The sequence below is a fragment of the Sceloporus occidentalis genome, unplaced genomic scaffold (assembly GCF_023333645.1).
Source record: "Sceloporus occidentalis isolate IW3139 unplaced genomic scaffold, rSceOcc1.0.p SCAF_4, whole genome shotgun sequence".
Classification (NCBI taxonomy): domain Eukaryota; kingdom Metazoa; phylum Chordata; class Lepidosauria; order Squamata; family Phrynosomatidae; genus Sceloporus; species Sceloporus occidentalis.
This window is the reverse complement of record NW_028316984.1, coordinates 33,830,319-33,846,848: the sequence shown is the minus strand read 5'-3', so window position 1 is coordinate 33,846,848 and position 16,530 is coordinate 33,830,319. Positions and strand designations below refer to the sequence as shown.

At 48.4% G+C, this 16,530-nt stretch overlaps 1 protein-coding gene across 1 annotated transcript in view; it reads left to right on the top strand.

The window, feature by feature from the left end:
• The first annotated feature begins 5,751 nt into the window (after positions 1-5,751).
• LOC149313707 (uncharacterized) overlaps positions 5,752-16,530 on the top strand; it is a 46,963-nt gene continuing 36,184 nt past the window's right edge. Inside the window, exons 1-2 of the mRNA XM_089523021.1 lie at positions 5,752-6,084; positions 13,512-13,638. Of these exons, the coding sequence (XP_089379147.1) occupies positions 5,752-6,084; positions 13,512-13,638 (460 nt within the window). The remainder of the gene's footprint in view (positions 6,085-13,511; positions 13,639-16,530) is intronic.

The window sequence follows — 16,530 nt, the reverse complement described above, 5'->3', positions numbered from 1 at the left end:
AGTAACCACCCATCAGTAGTAGGTATATGTTCTGTTTTCCCAGGTTATGGCTATTAGTATTGTAGCAGCTGTTACTGAGTATAGAATGAGTCTCCAATATTTCTTCTCTATTTCTACTCCCATATAAGAAGTCATATGCAACAAAGATAACTCAGGGACCATAAGGCATTCAGTTTTACGTATCACCTGCATTTTCCTATGTAACCTGTACCAATTTATTTTAAATTTTAGTACTAGACCACCATACGTACTAATGCCTGCTTCCTTCTGGTATTCCCAACACTTGTTCTCTCCTAGCTCATATATTTTAGCTAATCTTACCGGTGTGCAATACCATCTGTTACTAATCTTTAAATCATTTTCTTTAAGACTTTGCCATAAATTTATGTTTTTCCCTCCCAAGCATTCTCCCAATTTCCCATCGATATGGTATGTCGTATTCCTGTACCGAATCCAGAAATCTGAGCGTGGCTGCGACCTTCTTCCCAGCTTTGATACTTTTCTTTTATCTCTAAACCAGATTATTTCTCTTCCTCCGTTCTCTTTTCCTTTAGCACATCTTTATATCTTAGCTGATGTTTGCTCTTATCCTGGTTCTGCGATTTTGTTAAAAGTATAGTGTAGAATTTTAATAATTTTATTTTTCAAACACTTTATAAAACAATGCAAAATAACCATCAGGCCCTGGGGATTTTACTTCTTGTAGGGCTTCAATTGCTTGTGAAATTTCCTCTTCTGTAATCTGTAATTAGGCTTTAAAACATCTAATATTTTCATCTGTTCTTGTGATAATTTACATTTTTTGTCCAAATAATATCTCGTTTTCCTTTCAAACTCATCTTTTTCTGTTCTCTTTTTAATATATTAGTATAATATTCTTGAAAGGCTTTTTTTTAAAATTCCTTCTTGTCTTATCAGTTTTCTCCATTTCTTAATACTACCGGTACTTTCATCTGCAAGATGAACCAGAGCCAAACAGTGCTGCTGCCTTGCTCTCCAACTTTTCAGTTCAGCAGCCAGAATGTCCATCCAGCTCAGCGCAAGAAAGAAGGAAGAGGTGGGCTCCTCCAGGGCACTTTCTTTTTCTCATAGAAACCTAGAGTTAGCAGAGACCCCATGAGCCATCCAGGCCAATCCCCTGCCATGCCGGAACACACATCTGAAGCATTCCCGACAGACGGCCATCCAGCCTCTGTTTGAAGACTTCCAAAGAAGGAGACTCCACCATACTCCAGGTGTGGAAGGGGATGAATGCTCTTGGGGGGTGATGCTACATTGCCACCATGCAATCCCAGCCCAACCAACGAACCTCCCACCCAGATAAGCCCAAGAGGGAAGGCAGAGGGGGGGCTGCCAGGGTTTCTGTGGAAGTAGATGGATGTCCTAATGGGTGAAGCCATAATGCCAACATGTAGGAAAACCTTCTCCTACCAGACTGGCTTGAAGAGTATCTACAACCAGCTTCCAAAAAAGCACATCTCCTAGGCTTTAGAGGGGTCCACCTAGAAGCCCTAAGCGCTGTGAAACCAGGCATGACCGTGATTAGTTTTACTATTGGACTTTTTAATTTAAATATCGTATTTGTATTATATTAATGTATTTCTTATATTATAAATTATTTGGTTAATAAAACATAAGTTATGCATGGTCCTCTAATCTCTTTTGTTCACACTTCCCCCCCTCGATGCTCAAGGTTTTCTTGTCAGTTTTTCAGCCACAGAAATATGTTGTTGTTGTTGTGTGCCTTCAAGTTGTTTCTGAGGCAACCCAACCACGGAGTTTTCTTGGTGAGAGTTTTGGCAAGAGGAGGTTTGCCATTGTCTTCCCCTGAGGCTGAGAGAGTGTGACTTGCCCAAGGTCTCCCAGTGGGTTTCCTGATCAATGTGGGGAATCAAAACCTGGTAAGTTTGTGTACATGGAACCATCAGAAAGCAAAGGTGTCACTATCACAGCCACTCAGGCGGACAGTTTGGGAGGATCTTATCTTTTGGGATTCTGGATAAGAGAGACTCGACCTGTAGCTCATGTTTTCCAAAGCAGAATATAGTGACACTATTACTTCTCTTGATCTAGACACTATACTTCTATTGATGCAGCCTAAAATCACATTGGCCTTGTTAGCGGCTGCATCACGCTGTTAACTCATGTTCAACTTGTGGTCTACTTGGACTCCTAGATCCCTTTCACACGTAGTTTCATTCAGCCAGGTGTCCCCCATCCTATATCTGTGCATTTCATTTTTCCACCCTAAGTGCAGTACCTTATACAATTTTCTGGGTTGAATTTCATTGTTAGCTTTGGCCCAGCTTTCTAGCCTGTTCAGGTCATTTTGAATCTTGATCCTGTCCTCTGGGGTATTAGCTACTCCCCCTAATTTGGTATCATCTGCAAATTTGATGAGTATGCCCCCAATTCTGTCATCCCAGTCATTGATAAAGATGTTGAATAGCACTGGGGCCAGGACAGAACCCTGTGGGACCCCACTAGTCACTTCTCTCCAGGATGAAAAGGAGCCATAGTTGAGCATCCTTCTGTTTGAAGGATGCAGGGAAATGCTAAGCATTGTGACTAATCACGTTTCTTATACTGGATGTTACTACTGAGGAGGGGTGCAATGTTTAGTTAATTGTGTATCTGCAAGTGGTGTGTGTGTGCGTGAGAGAGAGAGAGGGATATATGCAGTTTTCTTCCTGAGCAGAAAATTGGTTTTGCAAATTAACCACATTACTGCACTACACTCTTATAGTGCTGCTGTTCAACTTTGATTGCTCTGGCTGCCTCCTGTTGCATTCTGGGGCTTGTAGTTCAGTGAGGCCTAAGAGCTCTCTGACTGAGAATCTGAATGCCCCTCCTTAAACTGCAAATCCCAGAATGCAACAGGGAGTGGCCAGAACAGTTAAAGTGGAATGGGATCTGGGAGTCCAAGTAGACCACAAATTGAACATGAGTCAGCAGTGTGATGCAGCAGCTAACAAGGCCAATGCGATTTTAGGCTGCATCAATAAAAGTAAAGTGTCTAGATCAAGGGAAGTAATAGTGCCACTATATTCTGCTTTGGTCAGGCCCCATATGGAATAATATTGTCCCCAGTTATGGGCCCCACTATTGAAAAAGAACATTGAGAAACTAGAGTGTGTCCAAAGGAGGGGGACCAAAATGGTGAAGGGTCTAGAACCCATGTCCTATGAAGAACGACTGAGGAAGATGAGGATATTTTGCCTGGAGAAGACAAGATTAAGAGGTGATATGATAGGCCTGTTTAGGTATTTGAAAGGGTTTCAAATTGAGGCTGGAGCAAGCTTGTTTTCTGCTGCTCCAGAGACTAGGATCCAGAACAATGGATGCAAGCTCCAGGAAAAGAGATTCCACCTCAACATTAGGAAGAACTTCCTGACAGTAAGGGCTGTTTGACAGTGGAACACACTCCCTTGGAGTGTAGTGGAGTCTCCTTCCTTGGAGCAGAGGCTGGATGCCCATCTGTCAGTGGGGATGCTTTAATGGAGAGTTCCTGCATGGCAGAATGAGGTTGGACTGGGTGGCCCTTGGGGACTCTTCCAACTCTAGCATTCTATTATTCTATGATAAGAGTACTGTCAGCCCTTCTTATACACTGATTTTTTACACTCGGATTCAAGCATTCATGGTTTGAAAATGTCTTTAAAAAGTATACATTTCAAATATCAAACCTTGATTTTCCATTTTTTATCAGGGACACCATTTGGCCCTGTCATTATATTCAATGGGACTTTGAGCATCCATGGATTTTGTTATCCACTGGGATCTTGGAACCAAACCCCAGCAGATAACAAGGGTCCAGTGTATAGTGCAGTAATCTAGCGACTCTCCCCACGCACCATTCTCTGGTGGCATGTATGTAGTGACCATTGGTGGCAAAAGACTATTGACTCATGTTCAACTTGTGGTCTACTAGGACTCCTAGATCCCTTTCACACATATAAGTCTCCTTAAGCCAGGTGTCCCCCATGATCCTATATCTATGCATTTCATTTTCCCGCCCTAAGTGTAGTACCTTACATTTGTCTGTGTTGAATTTCATTTTGTCAGCTTTGGCCCAGCTTTCTATTCTATTCACTGTATAGTCTGGTAATCTAGTGATTCTCCCCACTGCACCATTTTCTGGTGGCATGTATGTAGTGACCATTGGTGGCCAAAGACTGTCTGGCTGTTCAGACTATCAGGGTAGGGCAGGCAACACATCAGTGATTCCTGCCTTCTAACCAGTTTCTACATGGTGGTCTGGGGTGGGTTTGGGAATGTCTCCCAAAACTACTGGAGTGCTGGAGGTGCCACAACAAACAACACACCTCAGGTTTCTCTTAGGATGGCACCACTGGCAGTTAAAGCGGTGTTGAACTGCATTGTTTCCACAGTGTAGATGCACCCTGTGAGAGTTGTTGGCTATACACACACACACACACACAGAGTGGAGCCTTGTTATCCACTGGGGTTTGGTTCCACAAGATCCTCCATCCGTGGATAACAAAATCCGTGGATCCTCAAGTCCCATTTGGCAACCCTACGACATTGCAAAATGGTGTCCCTTATTAAAAAATGGAAAATCAAGGTTTGATACTTGAAGTTTATACTTTTTTGGGGGAACATTTTGAAACCATGGATGCTTGAATCCGTGGATAAAAAATCCGGTTATAAGAAGGGCCAACAGTATATTGAAATATATTTGGAAACCCTGTTGTAGCATGACAAGAAGAAGAGAAAGAAGAGAGAAGAGGAGGAGGAGGAGGAGAAAGGTAAATGGGAGGGGGGCAGAACTGTGGCAGTGTGGCCCAGTGGCAACAAATTAAAATGATACTGGACAATAAATACATAAGCCCTTTTCTGCAGAGCTAGTGGGATCCATATTTTGTTTCCTGGGCTTTGGAAGGCTTTGTTCCCAAAGAGCCAGGAGGAGGAGGAGGAGGAGGAGGGGGCTGCCTGCATAGATAGATCCCTCCACAGAAAAACACACCAACAACAACCCTCTGGCAAAATGGAGGCCTCTGTGACTATTAACTCTCCCATCATCCAAGGCCTCTAGTTGTTTCCACTCCTGCGGCCTCAACAGGTGGAAATTCAGCAAATCTATTGGTTCGCGCGGCGGCCAATAGGGGCTCAGTGTTGCGCTGTCCTCCCGCCCCTTTGAGCCTGGGCTCGAGTCCGATTGGACGCTCTGTCTGTTTCTCTCCAGAGGGACAACTTTTCCAACCTTGGGTCGGATTGGGTTCAATTCCCGCCTTTAGTCAGTAGGGGTCGCTGTAGAGAAACTTTTCCTCCGGCTTCTTTCTTTCATATGCTTCCGGCTTCCTGTTGAATGAATCCCCAAATTAGAACCCGTGGGGCGGGTTGTCGCCGTGTCACGGAGTTGAAGCCGGGATGGGTGGGCTAGAGCGTCTCCCCTGCTTCCGGCCCAGGAGGCCTGAGACGATAGAGACACGGCTGTGGGTGGGCTAGAGCGTCTCCTCTGCTTCCGGCCCAGGAGGCCTGAGACGATAGAGACACGGCTGTGGGTGGGCTAGAGCGTCTCCTCTGCTTCCGGCCCAGGAGGCCTGAGATGATAGAGACACGGCTGTGGGTGGGCTAGAGCGTCTCCCCTGCTTCCGGCCCAGGAGGCCTGAGACGATAGAGACACGGCTGTGGGTGGGCTAGAGCGTCTCCTCTGCTTCCGGCCCAGGAGGCCTGAGACGATAGAGACACGACTGTGGGTGGGCTAGAGCGTCTCTTTCTGTGTGCAAAATGGCGGCGGCGGCGCCGGCGGAGCCGCTGCGTCGGCTCCATCGCCCCCGCAACCCTCCGTGGTGGAGCCAGAGGAGCCGCTTCTCCTACGCCTCCTTCGACGATCCCCCGCGCAGCCGCCTCTTCCTGGTGCTGGAGCAGAAGGTGATGACGCCGGAGGTGTGGCTACGGCTGTCCTCCTTCGGCCCCATCGAGGACTTCTGGCCGCAGGTGAACAAGCGCACCATGGAGCCCACCGGCGCCGCCTTCGTCAAGTACGCGAGCAGCGCCGACGCCCGCAGGGCCCTCCAGGAGATGAGCTCGCTCCCAGGCATGGAGCCCGGCGTCGTCAAGGTGAGCGAGAGCCCCAGGAGGCCCAGGCTGGGGCCTTTGAGAGAGAGAGAGAGTGGACTCCGGCTCCCAGAAGCCTCAGCTGTCGGCCAGGAGCATGGGATTCTGGGAGCTGGAGTCCAAAGCCTCTTAAAGGGCACAGACTGGGGGCCACTTGGTCTTTTAAGCTTACGTTTATGTACAGTGTTGGCCAGAGGTCCTTCATTTGAGCCTCTCAACCTTCTCCTGAGGAGGAAGGGCACAGTTTGGGGACCACTGACACAGAACCATAGAGTGGGAAGAGACCGCAAGGGCCCTGATCCAGTCCAACCCCATTCAGCCATGCAGGAACTCTCAATCAAAGCATCCCTGACAGGTGGCCACCAAGCCTCCGTTTGAAGACCTCCAAGGAAGGAGACTCCTACACTCCAAGGAAGGAGTGTGTTCCACTATTGAGCAGCCCTTACTGTCAGGAAGTTCCTCCTAATGTTCAGGTGGAATATCTTTTCCTGGAGCTTGCACCCATTGTTCTGGGTCCTATTCTCTGGAGCAGCAGAAAACAAGCTTGCTCCCTCCTCAATATGACATCCCTTCAAATACTTAAATAGGGCTATCATATCACCTCTAAACTATCTCTTCCCCAGGCTAAACACACCGCTCCCTAAGTTGTTCCTTATAGGTTTCCAGACCATTAATAGAATCATAGAATTGGAAGAGACCACTAGGGCCATCCAGTCCAACCCCCTGCCATGCAGGAAATCTCACTCAAAGCATCCCCGACAGATAGCCATCCAGCCTCTGTTTAAAGACCTCTAAGGAGGGAGACTCCACTACACTCCAAGGGAGTGTGTTCCACTGTCGAACAGCCCTTACTGTCAGGAAGTTCCTCCTAATGTTGAGATGGAATCTCTTTTCCTGGAGCTTGCATCCATTGCTCTGGGTCCTGTTCTCTGGAGAAGCAGAAAACAAGCTTGCTCCCTCCTCAATATGACATCCCTTCAAATACTTAAATAGGGCTATCATATCACCTCTAAACCATCTCTTCCCCTGGCTAAACACACCGCTCCCTAAGTTGTTCCTTATAGGTTTCCAGACCATGAATAGAATAATAGAGTTGGAAGAGACCGCAAGGGCCCTGATCCAGTCCAACCCCATTCTGCCATGCAGGAAATCTCACTCAAAGCATCCCTGACAGATGGCCATCCAGCCTCTGTTTAAAGACCTCTAAGGAGGGAGACTCCACTACACTCCAAGGGAGTGCATTCCACTGTCGAACAGCCCTTACTGTCAGGAAGTTCCTCCTAATGTTGAGGTGGAATCTCTTTTCCTGGAGCTTGCACCCATTGTTCTGGGTCCTAGTCTCTGGAGCAGCAGAAAACAAGCTTGCTCCCTCCTCAATATGACATCCTTTCAAATATTTAAACAGGGCTATCATATCACCTCTTAACCTTCTTTTCTCCAGGCTAAACATCCCCTGCTCCCTAAGCCGTTCCTCATAGGGCATGGTTTCCAGACCTTTCACCATTTTAGTCGCCCTCCTTTGGACACGCTCCAGTTTCTCAATGTCCTTTTTAAATGGTGGTGCCCAGAACTGGACACAGTATTCCAGGTGGGGCCTGAGCAAAGCAGAATAGAGTGGCACTATTACTTCCCTTGATCTAGACACTATACTTCTATTGATGCAGCCTAAAATCACATTGGCCTTGTTAGCTGCCGCATTGCACTGTTGACTCATGTTCAACTTGTTGATATGTCTTGTACAGTGGTGCCTCGGGTTACGAAATTAATTCGTTCCGCTGTCAATTTCGTAACCCGAAAGGCTTTCGCAAGCCGAATTCCCATAGGCGCTAATGGGGAAAAGCCGCGATTCCGTGTGAAATCGCGCAGAAAAGCACCAAAAGTTTTTTCGTAACCCGAAAAAACTTTCGCAACCCGGAACAATAATTTCCTATGGGTTTTTTTCGTATCCTGAAAATTTCGTAACCTGGGTATTTCATATCCCGAGGTACCACTGTAGTTATGAACAAGTGCAGGTCATCTTAGGTTCCTTTTGTTGCTTATATTGATTTAACTATTAAATGCACCCTACAGTCTCATAGACATCTCCCCTTCCTTAGCTAAAGCCATTTGGGACTACCTGGCTACTATGGCTACAGCATTTGAGCAATAATGCTAAATGCTAATGTATTGTTAAACTGTTGTATCACTGATTTGGCCAATAATAGGTGTCCCCCCCACATGCCCTAAATAGATCTAGATCTGATGTAATGTACTTGATTTATATATGGCCATTAAAAAAACTCCTAATTTTACATGCTGAATCACTTTCTGCAGTTTTCTGTATTATCCAGAAGTATTGCATTACTATTACTATTTTTAAGGTCATATACCTAAAGAGTTACATCTAACAATTACGTCTAAGATCAACAGTTTAACTTTCTTTTGCTGAGCTATAAACGTAGGACCTTCAGCTTCACTCACTCTCTGTGCGCTATTTATCAGTTCCCATTTCTAGATGAGGGGAAACATTGATTCAGTACAACGAGTCAAAACATTTTGTTTCTAGATACTGAGGAATATAGCAGTCCTCTCCTAATCTGCCACCGCTCGCCCTCCTCCATCCTGGGCAGCGGCCCAGAGGACTTTCTCTCGCTGCCGGAGCGGCGTTTCCGAGGGGCGGGGCCGGTGAGAGCGGCCCCATAAAGCCGGCTCCCGGCCTCCCTAAGGAGGACGCCACCGCTCGCCCTCTTCCATCCTGGGCAGCGGCCCAGAGGACTTTCTCTCGCCGCCGGAGCGGCGTTTCCGAGGGGCGGGGCCGGTGAGAGCGGCCCCATAAAGCCGGCTCCCGGCCTCCCTGAGGAGGACGCCACCGCTCGCCCTCCTCCATCCTGGGCAGCGGCCCAGAGGACTTTCTCTCGCCGCCGGAGCGGCGTTTCCGAGGGGCGGGGCCGGTGAGAGCGGCCCCATAAAGCCGGCTCCCGGCCTCCCTAAGGAGGACGCCACCGCTCGCCCTCTTCCATCCTGGGCAGCGGCCCAGAGGACTTTCTCTCGCCGCCGGAGCGGCGTTTCCGAGGGGCGGGGCCGGTGAGAGCGGCCCCATAAAGCCGGCTCCCGGCGTCCCTGAGGAGGACGCCACCGCTCGCCCTCCTCCATCCTGGGCAGCGGCCCAGAGGACTTTCTCTCGCCGCCGGAGCGGCGTTTCCGAGGGGCGGGGCCGGTGAGAGCGGCCCCATAAAGCCGGCTCCCGGCCTCCCTGAGGAGGACGCCACCGCTCGCCCTCCTCCATCCTGGGCAGCGGCCCAGAGGACTTTCTCTCGCCGCCGGAGCGGCGTTTCCGAGGGGCGGGGCCGGTGAGAGCGGCCCCATAAAGCCGGCTCCCGGCCTCCCTAAGGAGGACGCCACCGCTCGCCCTCCTTCATCCTGGGCAGTGGCCCAGAGGACTTTCTCTCGCCGCCGGAGCGGCGTTTCCGAGGGGCGGGGCCGGTGAGAGCGGCCCCATAAAGCCGGCTCCCGGCCTCCCTGAGGAGGACGCCACCGCTCGCCCTCCTCCATCCTGGGCAGCGGCCCAGAGGACTTTCTCTCGCCGCCGGAGCGGCGTTTCCGAGGGGCGGGGCCGGTGAGAGCGGCCCCATAAAGCCGGCTCCCGGCCTCCCTAAGGAGGACGCCACCGCTCGCCCTCCTCCATCCTGGGCAGCGGCCCAGAGGACTTTCTCTTGCCGCCGGAGCGGCGTTTCCGAGGGGCGGGGCCGGTGAGAGCGGCCCCATAAAGCCGGCTCCCGGCCTCCCTGAGGAGGACGCCACCGCTCACCCTCCTCCATCCTGGGCAGCAGCCCAGAGGACTTTCTCTCGCCGCCGGAGCGGCGTTTCCGAGGGGCGGGGCCGGCGGAGGCCGCCCATGGATGGACTGTTTTTGCGCAATTTTATAGCGGAGCAAGGGGTGAGAGGGTTGTGCCCAAATCAGCCCAGAACGGAGGATGACTGCTGGGTCACACCTCTGTTCTTTTTGTGGCTTGCAAGGGGGAGGGGAAGGGCATGATTGCGGGGAATGCCTCGGCTGGGGAGGAAGAGGGTAACATCGGTGTGAGCGGGGCTCCTATTGAGGTGGTGTGGGGCAGGGGGAGGTATGGCGGTAGGAAGGCGGACTTGCGTTACAGAGGAAGGCGAGATCGATGCTTAATATCTATCTCTCCTTCCGGTCCCCTTCCTAATCAAAAGGACCTGAGGGTCATTCCAACCGTGCCACAAACCCTGTCGCTGCTCCTGTGCAATGCCAGGTCGATCAACAACAAGTCCCACATCCTCCATGATCTATTGGAGGACAGTAATTGCGACCTGGCTTGCATTACTGAAACCTGGCTTGGGCCTGAGGGAGACGCTGTGTGGGCACAGGCCCTCCCTGCCGGGTTTTCGGTGAAGGACCAGCCCAGGTTAGGTGGGCGGGGGGGGGGGTGTTGCCTTGGTTCACAAGAACACCTTGTCTCTCACCAGGAACCACATCCGTCAAACTTCTTTTATCGAGTGTATTTACCTGACCCTAAAGGCTAGGGACAGTCTGGGGATTCTGTTGGTGTATCGGCCACCCCGTGCGCTAACGGACTCCCTTAACGAGCTGACACAGCTGGTTGCGGAGCTGATGTTGGAAACGCCCAGGCTGTTAGTCCTGGGCGACTTCAACATCCCCTTCGCGGCCAACTATATTCCATCCGGTGCGGCTCGGGAATTCATGGATACCATGGCGGCCATGGGCCTGTCCCAGCTGATTACGGGTCCAACGCATTTTGCGGGTAATACACTGGATTTGGTTTTTTGTACGGATGCGGAAAATCCGTGGGCGGAAATAACTAATATTTCCCCCCTGTCATGGACGGATCATTTCCTCGTGGAGGCGAAAATCAAGGCTTCTACCCAGATCCCCCCTGGGGGTGGTGGACCTATTAGGATGGTCCACCCTCGAAGGCTGATGGAACCCAAAAGGTTCCAAGAAGCCTTAGAGGGGAACATGGTTGGAAATGACGGCGACTCTGTTGATGCCCTGACTGGTATTTGGAATACCGGTCTCTCTAGGGCTATACACAGTATCGCTCCCAAGCGCCCTCTCAGACCTGCTTCCAAATGTAAGCCTTGGTACACGGAAGATCTCCGGGCGAGGAAGCGGGACCTGCGACGGCTAGAGCACCGCTGGCGGAAACACCTACGCTTAGCCGACAAGGCTCTCCTAGACCGCCTTTTGGAGGACTATGGAGAGGCGATACGAGCAGCTAAGAATTCGTTCTATGGTGCTCGTATCGCGTCCGCGGAGTCGCGTCCAGCAGAGTTGTTCAGGGTGGTCAGGGAGCTAACTCAGCTCCCTCCCGCCCCGAACCAGATCCTTGAACCTTCTAAGGCCTGCTGCGACCAATTTAACAACTTCTTCGCGGATAAAACCTCTCGGATAAGCGAAGGTCTTAACGCCGGCATTAGTGCAGAACCGAGGGTAGAGGCATCCAGAGCCTCCGTGGACTCTATTAAACTGGATCAGTTTGAGTTGGTAAGTACCGATGATGTGGACAAGATCCTTGGAAGTGTTCGGAAGACAACCTGCTCTCTCGATCCCTGTCCCTCATGGCTAGCGGCTCAGGGGGGACCGGCTGTAACCTTGTTGTTACACCGGATTATAAATACATCACTGAGGGATGGGCAATTTCCAACCAGCTTGAAATTGGCCACCATAAAACCGCTGTTAAAAAAGCCCTCCCTCGACCCCCTGGTACATAGTAATTATCGGCCAGTCTCGCTGCTGCCATTTCTGGGGAAGGTGATCGAGAGGGCGGTTGCAATCCAGCTTCGATCGATCTTGGATGAAACGGATTATCTGGACCCATTTCAAACTGGCTTTCGGGCGGGTTACGGGGTTGAGACGGCCATGGTCGCCTTGGTCGATGATCTCCGTCTGGGCATCGACAGGGGAAGCGTGTCCCTGTTGGTGCTCTTGGACATCTCAGCGGCTTTCGATACCATAGACCGTGGTATCCTTCTGGAGCGCCTGGCAGAGGTGGGAATCGGGGGCACTGCGCTCCAGTGGTTCCGGTCCTACCTCTCTGGGAGGTTCCAGATGGTGCAGCTGGGAGACGTGTGCTCCGATAAGAGGGCCCTCACAACTGGGGTCCCTCAAGGAGCCATTCTGTCTCCCATGCTATTTAACATTTACATGAAACCGCTGGGAGAGATCATCCGGAGACATGGGGCGCGGGGTTATCAGTACGCTGATGACACCCAAATAGTTTTCTCTATGTCTCCGACTGATGCAGTGACCGAGGATGGCGTCTCTCCTCTCGTGGCCTGTCTAGAGTCAGTAATGGGCTGGATGAGGGAAAACCGACTCAAGCTGAATCCAGAGAAAACGGAGGTACTCGTGATAGGTTCCCCTGGTCCAGGAATGGCGGTAGTTCCACCTGCCCTGAACGGGATCACGCTTCCCGTGAAGGACTCCGTGCGCAGTCTGGGGGTGCTTCTTGACTCGTCGCTTCACCTTACATCTCAGGTGAATGCGACGGTCAAGAGCACCTGTTATCAGCTCCGGCTTATTCGCCAGCTGCGCCCATACCTGGCCCAGGGAGACCTTGAAACGGTGGTACACGCTCTGGTAACCTCTCGATTGGACTTCTGCAATGCGCTCTACATGGGGCAACCCTTGTACCACACCCGGAAGCTACAGATGGTACAGAATATGGCAGCCAGACTGGTCACTGGTACCTCCAGGGCCAGTCATATTACACCAGCACTTAAAGAGCTGCACTGGCTGCCCATTCGCTTCCGGGCACAATACAAGGTGTTGGTAATAACCTATAAAGCCCTATATGGCTTGGGCCCAGGATACCTGGAGAACCGCCTCTCTCCATACATTCCGCCCCGCACCCTCAGAACATCTGGGCAGCAACTACTGAGGGTTCCAGGGGCTAGACTAGCCTTCACAACGAGGAGGTCATATTCCATCGCCGCCCCGGCCCTCTGGAATACGCTGCCCATAGAGCTCCGCTCGGCCACCTCCCTGGCCCAGTTTAGGAGGGAGCTAAAAACCTTCCTATTCAAATTAGCATTCCCTGAATCAAGTTCCAGCTAGCCCTCCCCCCTCCGACAGCAAGGGTTGTTGGCTGATGGGGTTTAATACTGTTTTTAGTAGTGTTGCGTAGTGTATTGTATTTTAATATGTATTGTATTATATTGTATTATTAACTTGTTGTTCACCGCCCTGATCATTGGAAGGGCGGTATACAAATAAAATTTTTTTTATTTATTATTATTATTAATCTGACTGTGGAAGAGAATTTGTGCAGCGAGGAGGGTGAGCGGCGCATGAACATGGGAGCTCTTCTGTTTTCAGGTCATGGCTTGGTAATCAACATAATCTGAACCTTTCTAAATTGAGGTAATATCGTTTTTGTCTTATTTCACCATTCTTCTTTCCAATTTAGATATGCTTGGCACAAAGCAGAGTTTCTGAAAAGTCAGGGAATCTGAATCTTGAACCACATGCTGAAACAGACGCCAAAGTCCCAAAGACATCCCAAGCTGCTTTGGCCACAGAGGAATGTAGCCAAAGTAAGAGATGATTTTTCTCCCCTTCTTTTTGCAGCGGTGGGACAAAGCCCTGTCTTTTCATAGCAGAATTTGCACAGACCTTGAGATATTGTCACCTCTGTGATAGTATACAATGTCCCTAATTTTCATCCTTTTATGGTGTTATTTTCACAATATCACAACGTATTATTTTGCTGGGGGTACATTCTTGTCCCAGCCAGTGTAATGTATGATTTTTAAAAAACTGATCCAGAGAAGGTGATTTAAATGGCCATACTCATCTTTCTGTCTGAAAGCTGAAGTAAGTGTGGGACAAAAGGGGTCCTTTTTGATAGATAATATGTTATTTATGGCATTTATACCCTGCTCTTTAGCCCTAAAGGCTCTCAGAGTGGCTTACAGACAGTTTTTCAGACAGTTCCCTGCCTTCAGGCTAACAATCTAAAAAGACATGACACAAAAGGAGAAGGGAATGGTGGTGGGGAAGGGGATCAAGTCCAGTGGTTCCAAGGCAGAGGGACTGCAGAAGGGGCCCTTCTTCTTCCTCTGGCTAGCCCTGATGGAGTTGGGCCTGCCTTTTCACTCTCTCCCAGGCTGGATGATGAACACTTGCAACGCTTCAGTATCACAACATACGTTCAAATTTAACAGTAAAATGGCTGTAATCCTGTTGGTTAACTCAAAGTATAGCAGACCCATTGGATCAATTTTGAATGGTGAATCAACACATTGGTAGGTCCCATTGATTTAATGGGTCTCCTCTGCTTGGAACTAGCAACAGAACTCAAACCAACGTCAAGGTTTTCTGGGGGAAATATTAGTTTATATGACTTTACTAATTCAATATCGAGCTATTAAATTCTTAAACATAGTAGAAGAATGTTAAAGTGATTAAAGCTCAACTTACCAGAAATTGACTAAAACCTGTTATGCACATAATTAAATTAGTTTTAGTCTTAATACTGTATATACTCAACTATAAGTCACCTCACGTATAAGTTGAGGTCACGTTTTGGGGCCAAAATTATGGATTTTGCCATGACCCATGGATAGGTTGAGGGTAAAACTTGGAGGCTCCTACAGCATGTGCATGTGTGCGTATGGCAAGAGAGACATTATAAAGAGACACAATTTCCTCCTTATTCAGTCCAGGCAAATGGAGACAACTGATCATAGAGTTGATTCTAGAGAGAATTTAGATAGAGAGGCTAAAAATTTCACAGATTAAAATAGGGCTATCTATATTTCCCCATGTAGACTTGCATAGGATAGAAAACAAAACAATCATGCTATTTGTAATACCACCCTCAGTCACAGAACACTGAATTATAGTTCAGCATTACGTCCAGGTGAACAAAGTGTGCCCTCCCAGGCTGTTTTTGTACTTTGTGCTGGCCTCTGTCTGAGTGTTTTCCTGCCCCCCCCCTCAAAAAAACCCCTGGCTCGTGTGTGATCAGCTCAGCTGCTGTCTATAGGGCCCCTGAATGAGTCAAGAGGGGAGATCCAGCTTCTGCTGGGTTTGATTTTTATTTTTTCTTAGTTTATCTGTGGACTTGGTACAATTTATGGGGAGTTATGTGGAAAGGAATTAGCACCTAAACCTTCAAAGATCTCCACTTCTACATTACATTAAAGTTAATTCCTATAGTTCTAAAATATAGCTGAATGCGGTGTCATAATGCCACTGCTGTTATCTTCATGGCAATTCAAAAACAGGAAAACAATACTGAAGTGTACAGTACACTTTTAACGGTTTGTTAGGAGTTTCCTATTCGTAGTATTTAAAATCTGCTACATGCTACCAGTGAGCATGATGGTAGGAGCAGTGAGCCAAAGGATAGCTTTTGGCTGCAGTTCTTCAGTGTTTTTTTCTGAATTTCCATTATTATTATTATTATTATTATTATTATTATTATTATTAAGCTTTATTTATAAAGCGCTGTAAATTTACACAGCGCTGTACATACAATCCATGGTTTTCTATTGACTTTTCATCTTAGTTTATTTTGTAATATGCAGCAAAAGAGATTCCACCAACAATCAGCTTTTATAAGCTTTCTTTAATGCTAGAGAATTCACATCTAGAGCACACAATTATTTATTATTTATTTAAAACCTGTAACTAAAAGGCTGTTAAAGCAGTGTGAAGATTCATTTTTAAAAAGAGGTCAGTTCTTAGGCCTACAAAGGCAAAATGGATGGGGAAAGAAGATGAAAATGAAAAACTTTTTAAAAATTACAATTCTTGATCTATTAGGATGGAAACAGTTCAGGGTAATTACTTTAGGCCTATCCATCAATGAGTAGCATCATATACAAGTCAGTTGAAGTTTGTGAATGTTTTACACTAATGTATCTCCAATATCATTTTTGCAGCTCAGAGGATTCACATTGCATCCCACTAGAACTATTTTTTGTGGGCTATAATGCCTTTCAAGGTGCTGGGGAGAGGCGCTCACCATTTCACCATGTTATTGGATACTGGAGGGTAACATTTTTTAGCCCCTAAAGGCCTTACTTTGGCTTATTTTCAAATCAGGAAGTGGTCTGACTTTCTGCTCTGAGGCATTCCTGTTTTGAAATTAGGTGTGTATGGACTGAAGAATGTTCTCTAGACACCTTAAAAAAGGTGAATGAAGGAATGGGTGCTGTTGACTGTTTGGGAGAAAAAGAGTATTTTTCTTATTCCCCCCATACATTTTTGAAGTGTATGTTTTGCAGAAGTGACAATGGAAAGTTGCAGCCCTCCAGTGTCCTATGGGGTGGCAAGATGGACCTTCCCCCCGGTCCTTGGTTGTTGCCCACACCTAATGTAGAAGCATCTGAAAAGCAGTTGTATTGTTAACTTTGTATGTGTTTTCAGACTTGTTTCTTGGTAATCAATAACAATGTAATTGGTTATTGATGAATGAT